General features: G+C 37.7%; 4 protein-coding genes across 5 annotated transcripts; 2 read left to right on the plus strand and 2 right to left on the minus strand.

Annotated features, from left to right (window-relative positions):
- The first annotated feature begins 999 nt into the window (after nucleotides 1-999).
- Nucleotides 1000-1991, plus strand: LOC127164221 (microfibril-associated glycoprotein 4-like). The gene is made up of 4 exons (XM_051108030.1): nucleotides 1000-1221; nucleotides 1302-1398; nucleotides 1486-1653; nucleotides 1735-1991. The coding sequence occupies exons 1-4, from the start codon at nucleotides 1012-1014 to the stop codon at nucleotides 1989-1991; spliced, it is 732 nt and encodes a 243-aa protein (XP_050963987.1). The 5' UTR covers nucleotides 1000-1011.
- A 5316-nt stretch (nucleotides 1992-7307) lies between these two features.
- Nucleotides 7308-9490, minus strand: LOC127164201 (microfibril-associated glycoprotein 4-like). Its single transcript, XM_051107993.1, has 5 exons — nucleotides 9336-9490; nucleotides 9033-9242; nucleotides 8856-8952; nucleotides 8601-8768; nucleotides 7308-8520 (listed from the first exon to the last, which is right to left on the minus strand). Exons 1-5 carry the CDS (start codon nucleotides 9339-9341, stop codon nucleotides 8267-8269), a joined length of 735 nt encoding a protein of 244 aa, XP_050963950.1. The 5' UTR covers nucleotides 9342-9490; the 3' UTR covers nucleotides 7308-8266.
- A 2774-nt stretch (nucleotides 9491-12264) lies between these two features.
- pin1 (peptidylprolyl cis/trans isomerase, NIMA-interacting 1) lies at nucleotides 12265-15124 on the minus strand. Its single transcript, XM_051108109.1, has 4 exons — nucleotides 14967-15124; nucleotides 12793-12993; nucleotides 12606-12716; nucleotides 12265-12443 (listed from the first exon to the last, which is right to left on the minus strand). The coding sequence occupies exons 1-4, from the start codon at nucleotides 15022-15024 to the stop codon at nucleotides 12334-12336; spliced, it is 480 nt and encodes a 159-aa protein (XP_050964066.1). The 5' UTR covers nucleotides 15025-15124; the 3' UTR covers nucleotides 12265-12333.
- Nucleotides 15125-15571: 447 nt separating this feature from the next.
- ubl5 (ubiquitin like 5) lies at nucleotides 15572-18759 on the plus strand. 2 transcript variants are annotated; one of them, XM_051108152.1, is made up of 6 exons: nucleotides 15572-15700; nucleotides 16034-16100; nucleotides 16240-16323; nucleotides 16401-16438; nucleotides 18540-18586; nucleotides 18619-18759. In XM_051108152.1, exons 2-5 carry the CDS (start codon nucleotides 16045-16047, stop codon nucleotides 18581-18583), a joined length of 222 nt encoding a protein of 73 aa, XP_050964109.1. In that variant the 5' UTR covers nucleotides 15572-15700; nucleotides 16034-16044; the 3' UTR covers nucleotides 18584-18586; nucleotides 18619-18759. The 2 variants fall into 2 exon arrangements, with proteins under 2 accessions (XP_050964109.1, XP_050964100.1); XM_051108143.1 differs by having other exon boundaries at nucleotides 18540-18759.
- Nucleotides 18760-18767: the final 8 nt, after the last annotated feature.

Consider the following 18767-nt stretch of genomic DNA (forward strand, 5'->3'; position numbering starts at 1 on the left):
GTCTGGTAAAGATCAATTAATGATGTAATCAAACAGACAAAGAACACTATAAATTTGTAGCAGAATTTGGTAGTGCTGTATGTTTTCAGGGTTGGCATCATCTGAAGTCCTCTGAAGGGTTGGCATCATCTTTTCTTAAGTGTTCTGGATCCACACTGGAGCTTGTGAATTCCTAGTTACCATGGGATGTCAATCCCATGGCAAAAACAGAGAACAAATAGGAACATAATTAGCGTAGCTGCTGTTCAAACTAAGAAAAGGAAGGTTTGTTAAACCAGAGCTAAAAGATTAAAATGAACATTTGATCAGATATAGCTGCAGAAAAAGTTTATGAGATGCATTATTTGAATGCTTGGCTAAAAAGATGTGTCTTTAATCTAGATTTAAATAGAGAGAGTGTGTCTGAACCCCGAACGTTATCAGGAAGGCTGGAAGGAAGACAACACAGGAGACATTAATGAAATGTAATGCACATTATGAGAAAAACATCTAAAATGATATTTAATCTTAATGGAATTAAACCAAACTATAAACTGTAGCTGTAAATTAAATCACCCAGATTTTGTCAGATTTACTGAATATAAAATACAACTGTGTCTGTCACTGCATGTTTAACCTGCATCAAGGACGACAGATGCCTTTTTAAAATTGCATTCGAAATGTGGGTCTTCATCATTTACTTTTCTTCTGTAACAAAGGAGGAGCCTGAAAATCTGACAGATATATAAAGAGTGTTTGTGTCAGACTGAACAACACAAACGGTGAGTTACTGCTTCATTCTTCATTTACTTTACAGAACATTCAGACATTTATACAACTTTCAGAAAATAAATAAAAGTTGAAAATATTGTTTGTTTGTTTTTTTGTCTAGATAAAACAGATCTCTGCTGTGATCTACTGAGGACAGATTGAGAAGATGACAGTAAGTTCATCAATAACTCTACATTCCTTCAGCTTCATTTCAGTGTCATGTTCATTTCATGTTCATCTCTTTCTCTCCGTCTCGTGTAGATGATGGTGTTTTTCGTGGCTCTTCTCCCGATTTTACTGGTGAGCGGATGCAGTCAGGATGAAGACATGCCGGTCGACTGTTCTGACGTCTATAAATCAGGACAAACAGTCAGTGGGATTTACTCCATCTATCCAGCAGGTGATTTTCCTGTCTGGGTTTACTGTCAGATGATCTCAGATGGGAAAGAGGAAGATAAAGGACAATGGACGGTAAGAATGTGACTGTAGATCATTAAACACACATCAGAACATTGATTATGAATCATATATTGTATATAAACCCATCACAGGTGATTCAGAGGAGAATGGACGGCAGTGTGAATTTCTATCGGCCGTGGAATCAGTACAAGAGAGGATTTGGGAATGTGGAGGGTGAATACTGGCTGGGTAAGATCTCCCAGCGTGTGTCCGTTTGTGTGGATGTTCATGTCCAGTGTTTGCTTGAACGTGTTCTTCATGTGTGTGTGTGATCAGGGCTGGAGAACATGTACCAGCTGACACGTAAGAACAAGTACATGCTGAGAGTGGATCTGGAGGACTTTGAAGGAAGGAAAGGTTTCGCTCTGTACTCGTCCTTCTCTGTGGATTGTGAAACTGATGGGTATAAACTGCATGTTTCGGGATTCACTGATGGAGGAGCAGGTAGGACACTTTCATTTACATTAAAAATCACAATTGGATGAGTAAATGTTCATTTGTCTTTGATGCTCTTCTTCTCTGCAGGTGACTCTTTGTCTTACCATAATGGACAGAAGTTCACTACCTTTGACAAGGACCAAGACCTCTCTGAAAAGAACTGCGCCAAACTGTATCTCGGGGCATTTTGGTACAATTACTGTCATTACGCAAACCTCAATGGTGTGTATTTGTGGGAAGAAGATACCACCCTTTTAGCCACTGGAAATGTTTGGTACACCTGGAAGAACAACTATACTGTCTGTATGAAATCCATCAGCATGAAGATCAGACGTGTGCCTTAGACCTTCTCAGAAACAAAACAATCAAATTAAGGTTTAAGGGTTTCCTTTCCTCTGTAAACTGTGTAGTGAATCATGTAAGAATATATACGGCTGTTGTGTACTCTCATCAATTCTTTTCTTTTCTTTTTTTTGGGAAGGGTCACTGCTTTAAATTAACAATGGAAATTAATAAACAAAAAACTTCAATTAACAGCATCCATGAAAGGCATTATGTCTTAATGTGTGTTTTGTTTAATCTTCACAGACATCAGAAACAGTAACTAAAGAATTTCATTGAACTGCTCAAGAACTGACAATCTTTCCTACAAATACAACCTTATATATGTAAAAGAACAATGTGCAGTTTTTCTAAACAGATATCCCAGCTAATTTGTCAGCAATTTGTTTTTACCTATTGAGTTAGTATGCAAGAGCACTCAGGTTCACATTATAAGCCTACTAACACCTAGCTAACAAAACAAATAATCGACCAAAGTTCATAGCAAACACAAGTCTAAATACACAACCAATCAAGAGAGATCAAGGAACACCTAAACACAATTAAAACAGGGATAACAGAAAGAGAACCACAAAAAGCATGAACAAAACTGACAACTTAAACAATAGAAAACACAAGAAATGAGACTCTAACACATAGCAAACATCTGACACAAGCTTCCATAGTTTCAAGTATTTGCATGTAGCCAGAAAAAGCTATTTACTATTCCAGAGTGTCACAGTAACACCAGTGCAAAGGAGATACTTTTTAATACTTGAGTAGATACACAAGGAGATACTCATTCAAACACCATTACACTCAGTAAAAAAACATTCAGTCAAAGGTTCCTTAAAGAACCATCTCTTTCTTACCTTTTTATAATCTGAAGAACCTTCTTTCGCCACAAAGAACCTTTTGTGCTTTAGAAAGGTTCTTCAGATGTTAAAGGTTCTTTATGGAACCATTTAGACAAAAAAAGGTTGCTCTATGGCATCGTGAAGCAACTTTATTTTTAAGAGTGTAGTATCGGCGTGTCCTCAGAGCGATTACATGCTTTAAACTGCCTTTTGCTCTGCATAAACACAGATGCTAAATACTGCTGCTAATATGCTTAATATTTCACTCCTGCATACGATGCAAACTGCTAACGTCACACTTAGTTTAAACTTGGGCTACAGGCAGGTGAGGTTTTTTCCAGAGTTGGAGCTAAACTCTGCAGGACATCGGCACTACAGGACCGACGTTGCCTGTCCCTGTCTTAGATGTTGATTTCAGCACTAGTCACATATTTGTATGTTGAGCTACCGATACAGAAGAACACCAATCAGCTGTGCCAAATGATCCGAAAGTATTCAGACCCCCATCACTTTTTTCAGTTTTGTTATGCTGCAGCCTGATAGTACAATTGTTTAAATTAATCTTTTTTTCTCATTAATCTACACTCTGTACCTCATAATGACAAAGTGAAAACAGAATTTTAGAAATGTCTGTATATTTATTAATAAGAAAAAAACTGAAATATCACATTTACGTAAGTATTCAGACTCAGTATATAGCTGAATCGCCTTTGGTAGCAATTACAGCCTCGATTCTTTTTGGGTATGACGCAAAAAGCTTTGCATACCTGGATTTGGGATTTTCTGTCATTCTTCTTTGCAAATCCTCTCAGGTTTGGTCAGGATGGATGGGGACCGTCGGTGGACAGCCATTTTCAGGTCTCTCAGAGATGTACGATAGAGTTCAAGTCAGGACTCTGGCTGGGCCACTCGAATGGACATGAAAACAGGAGATGTTTTTCTAAAAATGATTTACATGTCGTAATTGAATTATGGCTTAATCCTGGCCTGGTCTAAACACTGTCTGTGAAACTGGGCCTATATATCTTCTCTTTAAATGATTTATTTTAGTTTTATTTTTATTGTATTTATTATATCAGCAACCACTTTAAATTCTTAAATTGTAAGAAATCTTCATGCTAAAATGCTTTTGCATGTCACTTATGAACTTATGACTTATGAATTTTAGGTCAGAAATATCAGATTTCTCTGCAAATTTGGAAATTTGAGATGTTCAAAGTAGATCTGTGGGAAATTCTTCCGACTAGTCATAATTTGTAAAGGTACACTAGCGTCTATATAACATCTAACAGCTGAAAATGCATATCAGAGTCAAAGAAACTGCCTGAAACAGGAGTGTGCTGATGCACAGATCTGGGGAAGTTTGCTTCTTGGGAGTTTTGTTATCGGATACAGACTGATAACAAAGTTATCAGTTTTCGCAAAGTTCATGAATATAATGTTCATAAACTTTCCAGCCATGAAAATGATTTAAAACAGTCAAGAATCTGCAATGTTTACATAATCTGTAATGCATTTTTTTATATAAAATATACTCCATTTATTCCTTCATTACAGAACAATAAACAGTAACAAGTGTCTTGCTCTAAAAGACATGAATAATTACTCTTTCCATCCAGTTTCAGTTGAAGTACACTGGGAAATGACAATACTGTAGCTCTGAAATCCTCCACTCATATAAAAATGGATTAAAGTAGAGAAAAGTCCGGGAGAACAATGCACTTGGATGTGCACCAAAATCAAGCATCAACTGATACTGAATATACCAGGTTAAATGTGTTGTTTAACTGGAGTTTGTTTGATGAGACGATGTTAGTCCAGGATGTGCTGCAGGAGGAAACCTTGACTAAACAATGTCCCTCTCAAGGATGTCATGCAAATCATGCACATTTGGAGAATATTGATGGATTCTCATATGGCATCTCAAAGAGGCATATTTTTTTCTTCCAATTTTTGCTCAACACTAGGCGATGTGAGCATTACAGAGCGCTGAACACTCTTATGTAATGTCTGTTTCATTCATACTCCGGAGGGCGCCCTTGCGCATAAAGTCCACAAGTGAGACTCATAAGATGTTTCCCAACTCAGAGGCTTCATGCTCTGAAGGACAAGGATTTCAAAGGCCACACAATCGAAGGCAGAGAAGGTCGGACTGAACCTGTGCCAAGAAAGATCCTTGTCCTTCGCTGTCTGAAAAGCAAAGGACGCATTTCAAGGCCTGCGGGGACACAGCCATCATTAAGGGTTTCCTCTCCTCTGTAAACTCAGTAAATATTAGGGATGCACGATATTATCGGACTGATATCGGAATCGGCCGATAATGACTTCAAATGTAAATATCGGCATCGGCCCGATATGAAAAATTATGCCGATATGTTTTGCCGATAAGATGAATATGTTAACTCACATGTGCTAAGGGTGTGCTAGGGATTAGATCACGTCAGCAGTGTGGCTCATTCTTGAAGCAAAGTTTTGACACTGTTTTGTATCGCTGCATTTAAACTGAGAATACACATACAGAATGATGCATAGCAATAGCACGTGCAGTGGCAGCAGCGGCTATAGGAGAAAGCGCGCCGTTGTTCCATTTGGGATAATTTACTGTTGCCTGTTTCATATCCAGTCACTAGATCGCTAAATGCACATTTTAAATGGGTTTATGGTGCTCTTTGTTGTATTTTGAAACCCAATGGCTGTGTTTGCACATGACATGATCTGCATTTAAAATAAAAAGTAATTACGGCGCGCGGTCAGTGAATTCTGTTTCTCCGGCGGTGCAACGGCAAAACACACTGTTGCTCATATGAAACATTTTTCGTGAATATGACACAAGTGAGGTACAAAGCATTCTTTATAAGTTAAATAATTGGTTAGCAGGCAAATGTTAGTAGCGACCATACTTTTGGATTCATGCAGTTCGAGCCAATACATTTAAAGCCATAAGCGGCTGTGTGTCCTGTTTTCCCGGTTGGTCACGAATTGCCACAAACTTAATAATATTTATAGTTTCTTTTCACAAATCATCACCGTCTCACCCTTTAATTTCGCAGGTTTGTTTTCTTGTCATTTACTTTTAATCCATGTTGTCGGATCATTTATGCGGGTAAACTGCGTGTGGGAAATAAAAGATTTCGTGGCAATAAATTAAGAATTCGTTAATACGACTTTTTAATTCGTTCCCTTATTTTACAAATTAATAAATTAATAAAACGTAGGAACGAATTAACAAGTTGTAGGAAATAATTATGTTCGTGTCCCGCAGCCCTGTCAGAGCGCAGTGCACCGTATAAAATAATTAGAAATTATAATTAAACATGACTTAGTGACTACATTTCTATTACTTTCTTTCCATGTTGAATGCCTTTGTATTGCAGGGCTCTAGAATGATCAAAACTGTCAGATTTTTTTTTTTTTTTTTTTTTTTTAAATGTGCAAGTTAAAATTTGACGTGGTCGCACTGCTCCATACAGCGCGGGTTACAGAGTTACAAAGCCGTGGCATATTCAGGATTTCACTGATCACGCAAAGAGTAGTTTTCGTTGTGAGCGCTTCGGGTGTAGAGCCTGGTTTGTATTTGTAGTGTCAGCACGAGCCAGGTGGTGACGGCAAAAAGGACGCGACTATTCTGGAAACGATGGCGGACGGAGGATTTGGTTTTCGAGTAGGGTAAAAGACCGCTTGTTAAACCAGAGAAGGTAAACATGTTGGTATTCTTGTGCAAAAAAAGTGTACTGTTTTGCCAGTTGGTCACGAATTGCCACATAACTTAATATTTTTATTTTCCCAAATCCTCACCGTCTCACCCTTTAATTTCTTAGGTTTATTTTCTTGTCATTCACTTTTAATCCATGTTTTCGTATCTCTTACTGTGATAAATTGCGGGTGGGAAATAAAATATTTCGTGGGAATAAATTAACAATTCATTAATACTACATATTAATTCGTTCCCTCATTTTACAAATTAATAAATTAATAAATCATAGGAACGAATTAAGAAATTGTAGCAATGAATTATGTCCTGTTCATGTCCCGCAAAGCACCCTCACAGTCACCCAGTTTAGTTCTACTTTTCTGTTTTCGTTTTGAAATGTTGTATTCAGATTGCGAATTCGAAAGTGAAAGCATCCGAAGTTCGGCTTATAACATAGCAAAAGTGAACTTAATTTACAAAATTCAGATCATAAATAATGCTAGTCTACTGATGAAAAAGAAGGGATTGAATGTAAACCACTCATTACTATTTATTTAATCCTAACGAATAAGTTATTGTTAAAAACTAACTTTCCAAATAAAATGATATATATCGGTATCGGTATCGGCCAAAATGAGATGAAAAAATATCGGCATATCGGATATCGGCAAAAATCCAATATCGTGCATCTCTAGTAAATATATAGTGTTGCGTGCTCGCATCAACTCTACTTTCGTGTTTTGAGTCACTTCTTTAAATTTACTACTTCAATCAACAATAAACTGCAGAAATGGAAGGCATTATGTGCAATGTTTATTTTTTTTTAATCTCCACAATAGACATCAGTTAAATGAGGAGTTCAGTTCAACTGCTCATAAACTGGTTAACATTTCCCTATAAATACAAACCTTTTATGTCTCAAAAGACGTGTACTTTTTCCCCATGTTATCTGCACACAGATACTCCTGTTTATTTGTAAGCACGCATTTTGCGGACACATAGTGTAATTCTCATTTTATATGCAAGAGGACTCGGGTTCACTATATACTGTAGGTCTAAACCCTACTAACAAATATATGTTCTAATAACACTTTGTTAGCGTTTGTTAGCATAAAAAAAATTCATTCTGAATATTGTCTGAATGCCCAGGGACCAGTTGGAATAGAGCAGGGGTCTCCAAACTCAGTTCTTAAGAGTTTAGCTTCAACTTGCCTCAACACACCTGCCTGGACGTCTCTAGTATGCCTAGTAAGAGCTTGATTAGCTGATTCAGGTGTGTTGAATTAGAATTGAAGCTCTCCAGGACAGACTTTAGAGACCCCTGGAATAGAGAATATGATGCCTGTTCAGGAACCCCATTATTCCACATTACCAGTCCTCCAAGCATGTGTGAACACTGAATCTTGTGTGCAAGCATTTGGATACACACTATGGCTGAATGATCATTTTTGTTGCACAGTATGCACAGTATTCCTGCTAAAAGCTGGACATATTCACATTTGTAGATTTAGATAATGTCAGGACTGAACAAATAGTTCTGAATTCCCTACAAAAGTTTACTGAAAGTTTCTGGAGTGAAGAATCATGTAAACAGTAACTCTACAAAAAATTTCAATGCACTACACCACCAACCATACATTTCAAAGACACATTTTCACATGATTCTTAACGCAGAAAAAAGAGGAATGAAATGCTTAAAATGTCATAAAATTAGGTACAAAACGTTCCTTTCAGAAGCGCTGTAATGTTTCTAAGACACTCGTTTGATCTTCATGCTGATAGATTTCATACTGACTGCGTAATTCTTCCACGATGACCAAACAACACCAATGGCGTAATGGGTGGGATCTTCACCCCATAAATACACACCGTTGGGGTTTGTATAGTGACAGGCTGCGTACCAAAATGCCCCAAGATACACTTTGGCACAGTTAGTGTCTGAAGGGTCTTGGTCTTTGTCAAAGGTGGAGAACTTAAATCCATTATGGATAGAAAGAGAGTCACCTGTAGAGGGGAAGAGCATCACTAAGGACAATAACCCAATGGAAATGCATTTTCATTGGGTATAAATGAAAGTGTCCTACCTGCTCCTCCATCAGTGAATCCTGAAACATGCAGTTTATATCCATCACACTCGCAATCCACAGAGAAGGACGAATACAGAGCGAAACCTTTTCTTCCTTCAAAGTCCTCCAGATCCACTCTCAGCATGTACTTGTTCTTACGTGTCAGCTGGTACATGTTCTCCAGCCCTGATCACACACACACATGAAGAACACGTTCAAGCAAACACTGGACTTGAACATCCACACAAACGGACACACGCTGTGAGATCTTACCCAGCCAGTATTCACCCTCCACATTCCCAAATCCTCTCTTGTACTGATTCCACGGCCGATAGAAATTCACACTGCCGTCCATTCTCCTCTGAATCACCTGTGATGGGTTTATATACAATATATGATTCATGATCAATGTTCTGATGTGAGTTTAATGATCTAGAGTCACATTCTTACCGTCCATTGTCCTTTATCTTCATCTTTCCCATCTGAGATCATCTGACAGTAAACCCAGACAGGAAAATCACCTGCTGGATAGATGGAGTAAATCCCACTGACTGTTTGTCCTGATTTATAGATGTCAGAACAGTCCACCGGTTTGTCTACATCATGACCGCAATCGCAGCCCAGTAAAACAGGCAGAAGAGCTGCCAAAAACACCATCATCTGCATGAGAAAGAAAAAGATGAACATCAAACTAAAATGGTGAAAATAATCTGTAGGAATTTGCTGACATGTAGGAAACTGAGATGAACACACCTCCATCTTCTCAATCTCTTCTCAGTAGAGCACAGCAGAAATCTTTGTTTCCTTTAAGAGAAGAATTCTTAACTTAGACCACTTCATTGTTTTAGCTCTTTTGTATAAAATAACTTCAGAACATCCAGACAAGCTTTAAGGAAAATAATGGAGAATAAACCAGTAACTCACCGTTGGTGTTCTCCACTTGTAGAAGAGACAAGCGCTCCTTTAAATATCTGCCGTTCAGGCTCCTCCTCAGTGTCAAAGTCCATTTTAAGAAATTTGGGTAAAACATTCTTTTCGCACATTTAGGAATTATCCAAACTGGGAAAAAACGGAAATTCCGTTCCAACAAATTATTTATTAGCTACCTGTACACACAGAACGTTCCTAAATACCACCCACTTACTCACAAATAATCATCAACAGAACACTAATAATAGATAACTGATTAACAGATTGAATTCAGCCTAAAGGGGTCACTCACTGCGTTGAACGAGTGAGGCTGAATGTAAAGACGTGCATTCGCTCTACTGCTGTAGGAGAAAGACCATTGTAACTCTCAAACAACATATCAAATCACTTTCATTCATACAAAATGGTCAAACTTTTGCGGATCTTTTCACACACTCCATTTTAATATTCAGAATCACTGATTTGGTGACTCACCTTGGTTGTTCTTCCACAGGAGCAAGTTGGAATATTTGCTAGTGACTGGACTATTTGAGAACAGTGTTTCACAACTTTAGAACATTTGATTGCACAGACTGAGTCTGTCAAAGACAAACCTAAACAACACCACACTACCTGTTCTCACTGATTCACCCCATTAAAAATGAAACAGCCCATCACACCAGTGAGCTACCCAAAGAGATACGTTTTGATAAACAATGCAATTCTTAACAGTTTTTTATGCATGCAGATATGGGTTTTATTTTTAGACCCCATTGGTCTCATTAGCCAAGTTTCCATCCAGTTTTTTTGCAATGTTTTATTATCGACAAAGACTATGCGTTAAAAAAAAAAAATCAAGCCTGTTTCCATCCAGCTGGCTTTTTACCGATAAAAAACCAAAATGTCACATTTTGACATATCGCGAAAAAAGTTGCCCTTGAGCTGTTTCCATCCATAATTTCACCTGTTGCGCAAATTACATAGGCTAGTATCCTGTTCTTCATCCTTTTGAAACAAAACTTAGGCCTAATTGTATGAACAGGTGTTATGAGGGGTTTTTTTGGTACTTAGGCTTATACACTATTTAGATTAGATACCCGAGCATCAAACAATATTCATACACAGGTGCAGTTGTATTATTTTTCTCATTAACTTTTATTAGACTGTATTAGAAATAGGAATGATCATTCCGTTATTTTATTTCTCCTAACCGACAACTGACGGTCGTTAAGCCATGATTAACCATTACCTGGCAAGAGTAAGCTAAGTTAAATTACAAATAAATTACACGGCTGTGACCCATTACAAATACCTAGGGATTCATTTTGTACACGCAAAAAGCAGCATAAACAGAACGTGCGGATTCACATGGTCACATCACACACCTGCAGCACAAAAACACAAAGTTCTATATAAAAGAAACAAATGAGCTTATTTGCAAAATATATATATATTTTTTTTTAAATAATGAATAATTTAACAAAACAAAAAAAAAAAAAAAAAAAGTGTAACAAGTAGCAGTTTGTTCCTGTTTGTTTAACAAAAGTACAATGTTTTGTTTTTATTGTGAAGGTACACAAATAAAAGAAATATTTAAAATAATTTTAAATAAAGTCTTACTTAGATATGGTCACAAAAGGAGTATTGTAAGTTGTTTCCAAGACGTTTTAGCATTACTAACTCACCAAACGCAGCCTGTTCATTGTCACAATAAAACACAGTCAGCCAAACATATTGAAAAACCATGCCATTTTACTGCCCCTCACTCCACAACAAATCCTTTAAATTTAACAGTGGAGCACACCTGACAACAAAACAAGAATGAAAATATAAGCCAAGAAGCCAAAGCAAATTCATGTCAAATTCTGTACTTTTTGTACAAAATCAATACATTTTAACTTGCAACGTACTAAAGGAACATCAAATTAAGATGTGCATATTTGAAAGGAAACTTGTCTTTTTCTTACCATATATAAAATTATTTTAGATACAATTTAATAACATGAATATGATTTAATGTGGAACTACAGAGAAACGCTGCTGTAACGTGAGCAACAGCATGAACACGGACGCTGCCTATAGGCTAATTCTGTCACGTGACACCGCATTTATTTGCGTCAAAGCCCTTTTTCTTGACAAAAAGTGTTTCCAAACATGAACTATCGATATAGAATTTATGCGCTAAAGATAAACAGAAAAAGATTTTGTCGACACAAGAGAAATTGTATCAATAAATGGCATTTCCATTAACTAAATTTTAAAGCGGTACATATTTTTTCACAAAAAACCCTTAGATGGAAACCTGGCTATTCCGACCAATGGATTTCTGTGACTTTCTCAACTGCACTGGATAAAGACTTAAAAGAACAGCACAGAAGAGAGTGTAACCGAATTTCAGCCTGTAACCAGAAAAACTCATTCAACACTAAAGATAATTTCATGCTTTGAGATAAAACAGGAGCATTTGCTTTAGTGACATGGTAAATTTTATTGGTCAATTTTTAGAGATCTGTCATACGATCATCTACTGTCCGTCATAAGAGCTGGTCCTGTGACGTTCAGGCGCCAGTGCTGCCGCAGGACAGCAGATCATGCGAGTGTTTAGCCGAGCCGGATGAAAGGAATGCTGGGTAGAGATGCAGGATTCGCGGCCTGTCGAAAGGGAGCTGTAACATGTACGACGACTCAAATACCGGAAGGACTAAACGTGCAGCTTTGTCAAGCCAAGTGAGGCTTTTTAGGGAAACAGATTAAGATAAGGAATCCTGGGATAGTGTGTGTACTGTGTGAGTTATCTGCGGGATGAACGAATGAAGGCGTGACGGAGAGGGAATCCGGCCGGTTATCCGGTTCTGAGGATGATGTGGACTCCTGAGTCGGTGAACACGGGGCCGCTCATGTCTCCGACCTTCAGCGCGAATGAGGCTTCTTCAAACGGCTTCTGCATTTGACCTGACACACACACGTTGATATAGACAGGTCACAATGGATAAAATTCTGCATTCACAACACCGTATTTTGCATAAATGCTTATACAACATTCATTTAAAGTCAAAGCTGTTTACTAAAAGCGGTCGGTAGAAGGGTGGGTTAATGGCGTTTCACTAGTCTTACCCCTGCCGAACATGCCCAGGTCTCCTCCGTTCCTCGCCGAGCTGCAGTCACTGAACTGAGACGCCAAACTCTCGAAGTCCTCCTCGCCAGACTTGATCTGTTCAATGTACTCTACGCACAATCACACATGTGTAAATTCATACACGTACTTCACACGACACGTCTGACACACATGTGCAGTTCTTACTGTGAATGAGCTGCAGCGCCTCCTCTTTGGTGCGCGTGATGTTCTCCTCTCTCCAGGAGGACGGCCGGCGCGACTGGTTGTGTTTGACCAGCAGATGAGAGCAGCGAACTTTCTCCACCTCGCCGACGCCGTCGGCCCCCGATCCGCTCGGCCGCTCCCACTGACTCGCGTTAGTGATGTGATTGAAGTAATAAACCCGACCTGAAACACACACAGAGATCAGACCGCAATACAGCACACTGTATTTTACCAAACAGAACATGACACCTAATTTAATTAAGAAGCATTATGACACCGTTTCCATGAGAATTACCTGATTTTACACATTGTTTTATAAAAAAAAATTCAAAATTTCAAAAATAAAATATGACCCTGGACCAGAAAACTAGTTATAAGGGCAATTTTTTTAATAGAAAGCTGATTAAATAAGCTTTCCAAGAATGTATGGTTTGATAGGAGAGGACACTATTTGGCCAGGATACCACTACTTGGGAAACTGGAATCCGAGCGTGCAAAAAAATGAAAATATTGAGAAAATCACCTTTAAAGTTGTCCAAATTAAGCTCTTAGCAATGCATATTACTAATCAGAAGTTTTGGTATATTTACGATAGGACATTTACAAAATATCTAATATCCTAATGATTTTTGGCATAAAAGCAATAAAAGCAAAATTGATAATTATGACCCATACAATGTAAGATTGGCTATATATAATATATAATATATAATATACTATATATATATATATATATATATATATATGTGACCCCAGATCACATAACAGTCATAAGTGTCATTTTTTTTCAAAATTGAGATTTATACATCATATGAAAGCTGAATAAATAAGCTTTCCATTGATGTATGGTTTGTTCAAGATACAACTAATTAAAAATCAGGAATCTGAGGGTGCAAAAAAAACCAAAATATTGAGAAAATTGCCTTTAAAGTTCATCAAATAATGTTCTTAACAATGATATGAATATATGACTAATCAAAAAATAAGTTCATACATTCACAGTAGGAATTTTACAAAATATCTTCATGGAACATGATATTTACTTAATTTCCTAATCATTTTTGCCATAAAAGAAAAATCAATAATTTTGACCCATACAATGTATTTTTGGCTATTGCTACAAATAAACCCCAGCGACTTAAGACTGGTTTTGTGGTCCAGGGTCACACATATATATATATGTGTGTGTGTGTGTGTGTGTGTGTGTGTGTGTGTGTGTGTATGGCAGGAAAAGATAAAGCTCACTCAAAAACAGTGATTAATACTTAAAATGTAAACTTATTTCAAGGCTATTTTAACTATTAAAAATTACTCAAAAATCCTAATTAGATATATATTTAAACTCTGACTAAAACACCACAAAATAATAAAATTAAAATTAAAATATGTAAACTTGGATGTTAAAAAAAAAAAAAAAAAAAAAAAAAAAAAAAAAGACAAGCATCTTAGATTGATACTGTAATATTATTGTTGCTGTGTCTTGCCACTTAGCTAAATGTTTTCTACACTAAAATGGACTAGATTTTTAGTGGAAACATCAGAATAATTTTCAAGACAGATCATAAAATAATCATCTCATATCACTCATTTCCTGTCCATGTATTAATGTATCTCTGTAATGAGTTAAATAAGGTACAGTCAGCGGGTCATCATGACAGGATTAACCCTTCAGTGACCCGATCGACCTGACAGGGTCTGTTTTGTGACCATATCGCCTACAATAACAATAGTCAATGAGATAAATTCATATGTATTGTACAAAAATATTCGAAAACACAAAAAGCAGGCCTACCCATTGAATACTAGGCTGTGCAGAGACACTGGAAGTGAACACTGTTAACCCTCACATGGCCAAAAACCAGCCTGGCCCAGATTTATCAAGGCGTTTGTTTAGAAATTCAAACGTTCAGGTAAGGTTAAATACATGTTCAGGTACCGAGTGTCTGATGTTTTTACTCATCTCGGGCACTGAACCGCTCAGTCCTTCATGCTGGGCTCTAAACCGGCGGTCCGTTATTTTGGGCGGGTTTCGCAGCGGCTCGGTTGTTTTGGCGGTTCGGTGTCGGCTAGCCAGTTAGCATGCGCATCTGCTCACATGCGCCCAATCACTGACTCTGTTCCGGGTTTAAATGTGACACGGGGCCGCTTTGACTTACCCGAACTCCGGCTCATGCGCTTCTCCCATCCGGACGGCAGCTTCTCGTCGTCAGACATGATTTCTGAGTGGTATCGGCTCGGCGCGGCTCTGATCTGATGTTCCGCTGCTGCAGTGACCAGACTGACCGACAGAGGGCGCAGCGCGTGTGCGTGCAAACCTCGGGATGCTTTTGTCATTTTGCAATAATCAGAAAACAACACTTTTAATTCGCACGAATTCTTTCTGAAATACAACTTGAAGCACACCATGTGACTATCTATAGTGTTATTTAAATATAAAAATCTGTGTGCGGTGATCTAAATAGACGGTGATTGGTTAAACCTGACCAGCGTTGACAATAGTAACAGATATCACGTGTCACAGCTGTTTAACAATGCTAAAAGTAATAAAAAGGTAAAAAAAGGAAAGCAGCAGAATCATTATTTTCTTGACGGATCCCCAGTATCAACAATACAGTATTTACAACGTATATACAGCGGTCATTTACTAAGAACAGACTTAAAATGCAACAGTTCTCACGATTTCATCACGACGCCTTAAATCGATTAGCGGCAATTTCCATGGTGACCTCGCCCTACTTGAATATTATTGGCGAAACTCGCTGTCAGTTAAACGTGCGCGCATCTTATTGGTCAAATGTGAGCGGATGTTTTCTTCACTGCACTGGTTTACGGCAAACGCCTGCGAGAGAAACGCGTTTGATTATCTGCAGGAGCAAACGATACAAATCAGGTAGAAATTATACTGTCTGTTGATTATTTATACACATATTCAACATTACGACTTTGTTGTACAGTAAAACATGTGACGCAATTTGTGTGATTAAATGAAACGCGCCGCTTTTTCATGTCATAGATGCTACTGGAAGAGTTAAAGCCTGCGATTAAAATAATGGCAGTAAACAGATAATCACCGACATTTTTTTCATAATAATAATAATTATATAAAGCAGATACAAGAATGATGATGACAAAGAAGTCATTGACGTGATTTAATATAGAAATGCACAGGATGAAGCATATATTACTGAGAGCTCAAAGAAAGTGACTGGTGTTTGTGTCTCAGTGTTTTCAGAGATGATTGAGGTGGTTTGTAATGATCGTCTGGGGAAGAAGGTCCGGGTCAAATGCAAGTATCCTTTGAAACACCGAGTTGGTGTGCAAAAATCTCTGTTTGACTGTGTTTGTGTAGTGTGTGAGTGTGTTTGGGTGGTTGTTGGAGGCAGGTGATGGTGTCATTTGTGTTGTTTTGGTCTTAACTGTGTGTGTCAGTCAGGAGGACACGATCGGAGACCTGAAGAAGCTGATCGCAGCTCAGACCGGCACACGGTGGGACAAGATTGTGCTCAAGAAATGGTGAGAATGAATGGCGAACAAATAAGTGGAAAATACAGCAGTCAAGCGTGAATCTAATGTGACGTGTTTGTGTGCAGGTACACCATATTCAAGGACCACGTGTCACTGGGAGACTGTATCCTTCACACGCAGCTCGCCGTCACCGCCAGCAATGGGTTAAAGGAGCAGTCAGGCCTTCCAAGATGTAGATGAGTTTGTTTCTTCATCACATTTGTAGAAATGTGTGATTCCATCACTGTCTCACCAGTGGATCCTCTGCCGTCAGAACGAGAGTCCAAACAGCTGATAAAAACATCACAAGTGATCCACACCACTCCAGTCCGTCAGTTCACCTCTTGAGAAGACAAAAGCTGAAATGCATCCATCATTAAGATGTTTTAAACGAAAATATGAGTCCATAATCCATAATAACGCTTCCTTCAGTGAAAAAGTCCATCTCCTGTTGTCTCTTGCACAGTGATGGGAATAACGGCGTTATAAATAAACGGCGTTACTAACAGCGTTATTTTTTCAGTAACGAGTAATCAAACGAATTACTGTTTTCTGTGTTACAACGCTGTTACCATTACTGCCAATGAAATACGGCGTTACTATCATTTATTATAATATTATTATAATTTGATTTTTCAGTTCATCTGAATGGATGCGCAGCGCAGCTGTAAACTCTAGTGTGAAGGCACACGACTACCGCCACTTTGTCTCACACACACGCAAAGAAAGATACAGAGCGACAGAGTCTTATACCATGCAGAATTGACGCGCTACGTGTAAACGATATTCTTTGTTGTATTTTCCTCTCAAAACAACAGAGCTTTTAAGAACTGCTGGTTTCTCCGGTAGTAGGCGGAACTAATGTGCAAACAGCAATCTCATTGGCTGGCGCTCACCTATTATTGTCCCTGTTTTGATTACAGCAAATCAGTTCGAGCGAACGCAGACAACGTGATTAATATTCATGAACCCAGCAGCTCATTAAACCTTGGTGTGTTTAATATTGTTATTAATAGTAGAATTCACGGTAGTAATAAGACGTTCATAGAAACACTAAATTACAAACAATATCACCACCAGCCCTAAGTTCAGTCAACATGACAAACATGCATTCATACATGCTTATTCTAATTACTAAAGTTGAATGCTAATTATAATTATAATATTATATCAGATATTTAATATTAGTCTGGTGAGTAAACTAAAAATGTAATTAATTTCATTAAAATTTCATTCATTTAACATATTTAATATTGGGGTCATCCAAGTTATTTAATATATTTAATTTTTTTTTAAAAAAAAAGCAACACAATAGTTACTTTCCCTGGTAATTAGTTACTTTTATAATGATGTAACTCAGTTACTATTTGTGAGAAGTAACTAGTAACTATAACTAATTACTTTTTTAAAGGTACGTCTTGCATCAAAATCCAGCCACATGTTTATTTAGAGCTGTTTTGGACTGGAGTGGATTATCGTGGATTATTGTGATGTTTTATCAGCTGTTTGGACTCTCAAACTCCTCTACATCTTGGATGACCTGCAGATTTTCATTTTTTTTTGACTGCTCTTTTAATTAATCTCAGGCATGTACAGACAGTGTCTGTGATGCAGAAAAGCATTTCGTCTCGTCCCTCAGTGTGTATAAGTGAACGTGAAACGCATACAAAAATGTTTTTGTATATTTGTTTAATGTGTGTAAAGCGTCATTGTGACAGCAGGACTGTTCACACACACTGAGAGACCAGACGCACGTGGAAATAGGAAATTTTGACAAACCTGGAAGAAAATAATGTCTTTCAAAGATTTTCTATGCATGAGTAACACTTGATTTCAATGAATGAAATATGATTTAAATGATATTAACTAACAATGAGAAACCATATTTATTTATTTTTGATAGCATTAGTTAGTAAAAATACAACTGTTCACTCTTAGCTCAAGTCTGTTAAATAATATTAACAGATACAGCTTTTGATTTTAATAGTGTGTTAGTTCAGATTAACTGGGATTAATAAATGCTGACTAAAGAAGTATTCAAGTATAAAACCTCATCGTAAAGAGTTACCATTATATTTTGAGCCAGTTCCTGGTCTTTTGTGCTTGTCGAGTAAAAGCGCCCCATAAGTCTGTACAAAACATTCAGTCTGTCCATTAAGAGTGTTTTTGGGGACATTTGTGCATTTATACGTGTAATCGTTCAGATCCTTGACTCTGAGCATCAGATGAAATCCATGACGGCATGAACCTCGAGCTCTATTACCAGTAGAAAACACACACACACACACACACACACACACACACACACACACACACACACACACACACACACACAGAGTTTGAGTTTGTGGAGCGAGTTGGTTTCATCATGTCTCGAGGCATCAATATTTGTTCAGTTGAATTGTTTTGATATTATTTGGAAATAAAACTCATATTTATGTATGATCAAGTCT

The sequence above is a fragment of the Labeo rohita genome, chromosome 1, assembly GCF_022985175.1.
Source record: "Labeo rohita strain BAU-BD-2019 chromosome 1, IGBB_LRoh.1.0, whole genome shotgun sequence".
NCBI lineage: Eukaryota > Metazoa > Chordata > Actinopteri > Cypriniformes > Cyprinidae > Labeo > Labeo rohita.

Bases quoted from the DNA above. Each gene is read 5' to 3' on its own strand.
- pin1 (XM_051108109.1), bottom strand. From the start codon at position 15,024: ATGTCTGACGACGAGAAGCTGCCGTCCGGATGGGAGAAGCGCATGAGC. The intron at 12,994-14,966 runs GTAAGTCAAAGC...TGTGTGTTTCAG, and splicing joins GCGCATGAGCCGGAGTTCGG to GTCGGGTTTATTACTTCAAT. The intron at 12,444-12,605 runs GTAAGACTAGTG...TGTGTGTGTCAG, and splicing joins CCTGGGCATGTTCGGCAGGG to GTCAAATGCAGAAGCCGTTT.
- LOC127164201 (XM_051107993.1), bottom strand. The intron at 8,953-9,032 runs GTAAGAATGTGA...AACCCATCACAG, and splicing joins AAGATAAAGGACAATGGACG to GTGATTCAGAGGAGAATGGA. The intron at 8,521-8,600 runs GTAGGACACTTT...TCCCCTCTACAG, and splicing joins ATTCACTGATGGAGGAGCAG to GTGACTCTCTTTCTATCCAT.
- LOC127164221 (XM_051108030.1), top strand. From the start codon at position 1,012: ATGATGGTGTTTTTCGTGGCTCTTCTCCCGATTTTACTGGTGAGCGGA. The intron at 1,222-1,301 runs GTAAGAATGTGA...AACCCATCACAG, and splicing joins AAGATAAAGGACAATGGACG to GTGATTCAGAGGAGAATGGA. The intron at 1,399-1,485 runs GTAAGATCTCCC...GTGTGTGATCAG, and splicing joins GGAGGGTGAATACTGGCTGG to GGCTGGAGAACATGTACCAG.
- ubl5 (XM_051108143.1), top strand. From the start codon at position 16,045: ATGATTGAGGTGGTTTGTAATGATCGTCTGGGGAAGAAGGTCCGGGTC. The intron at 16,101-16,239 runs GTATCCTTTGAA...TGTGTGTGTCAG, and splicing joins AAGGTCCGGGTCAAATGCAA to TCAGGAGGACACGATCGGAG. The intron at 16,439-18,539 runs GTATCCTTCACA...TCTGAGCATCAG, and splicing joins CCACGTGTCACTGGGAGACT to ATGAAATCCATGACGGCATG.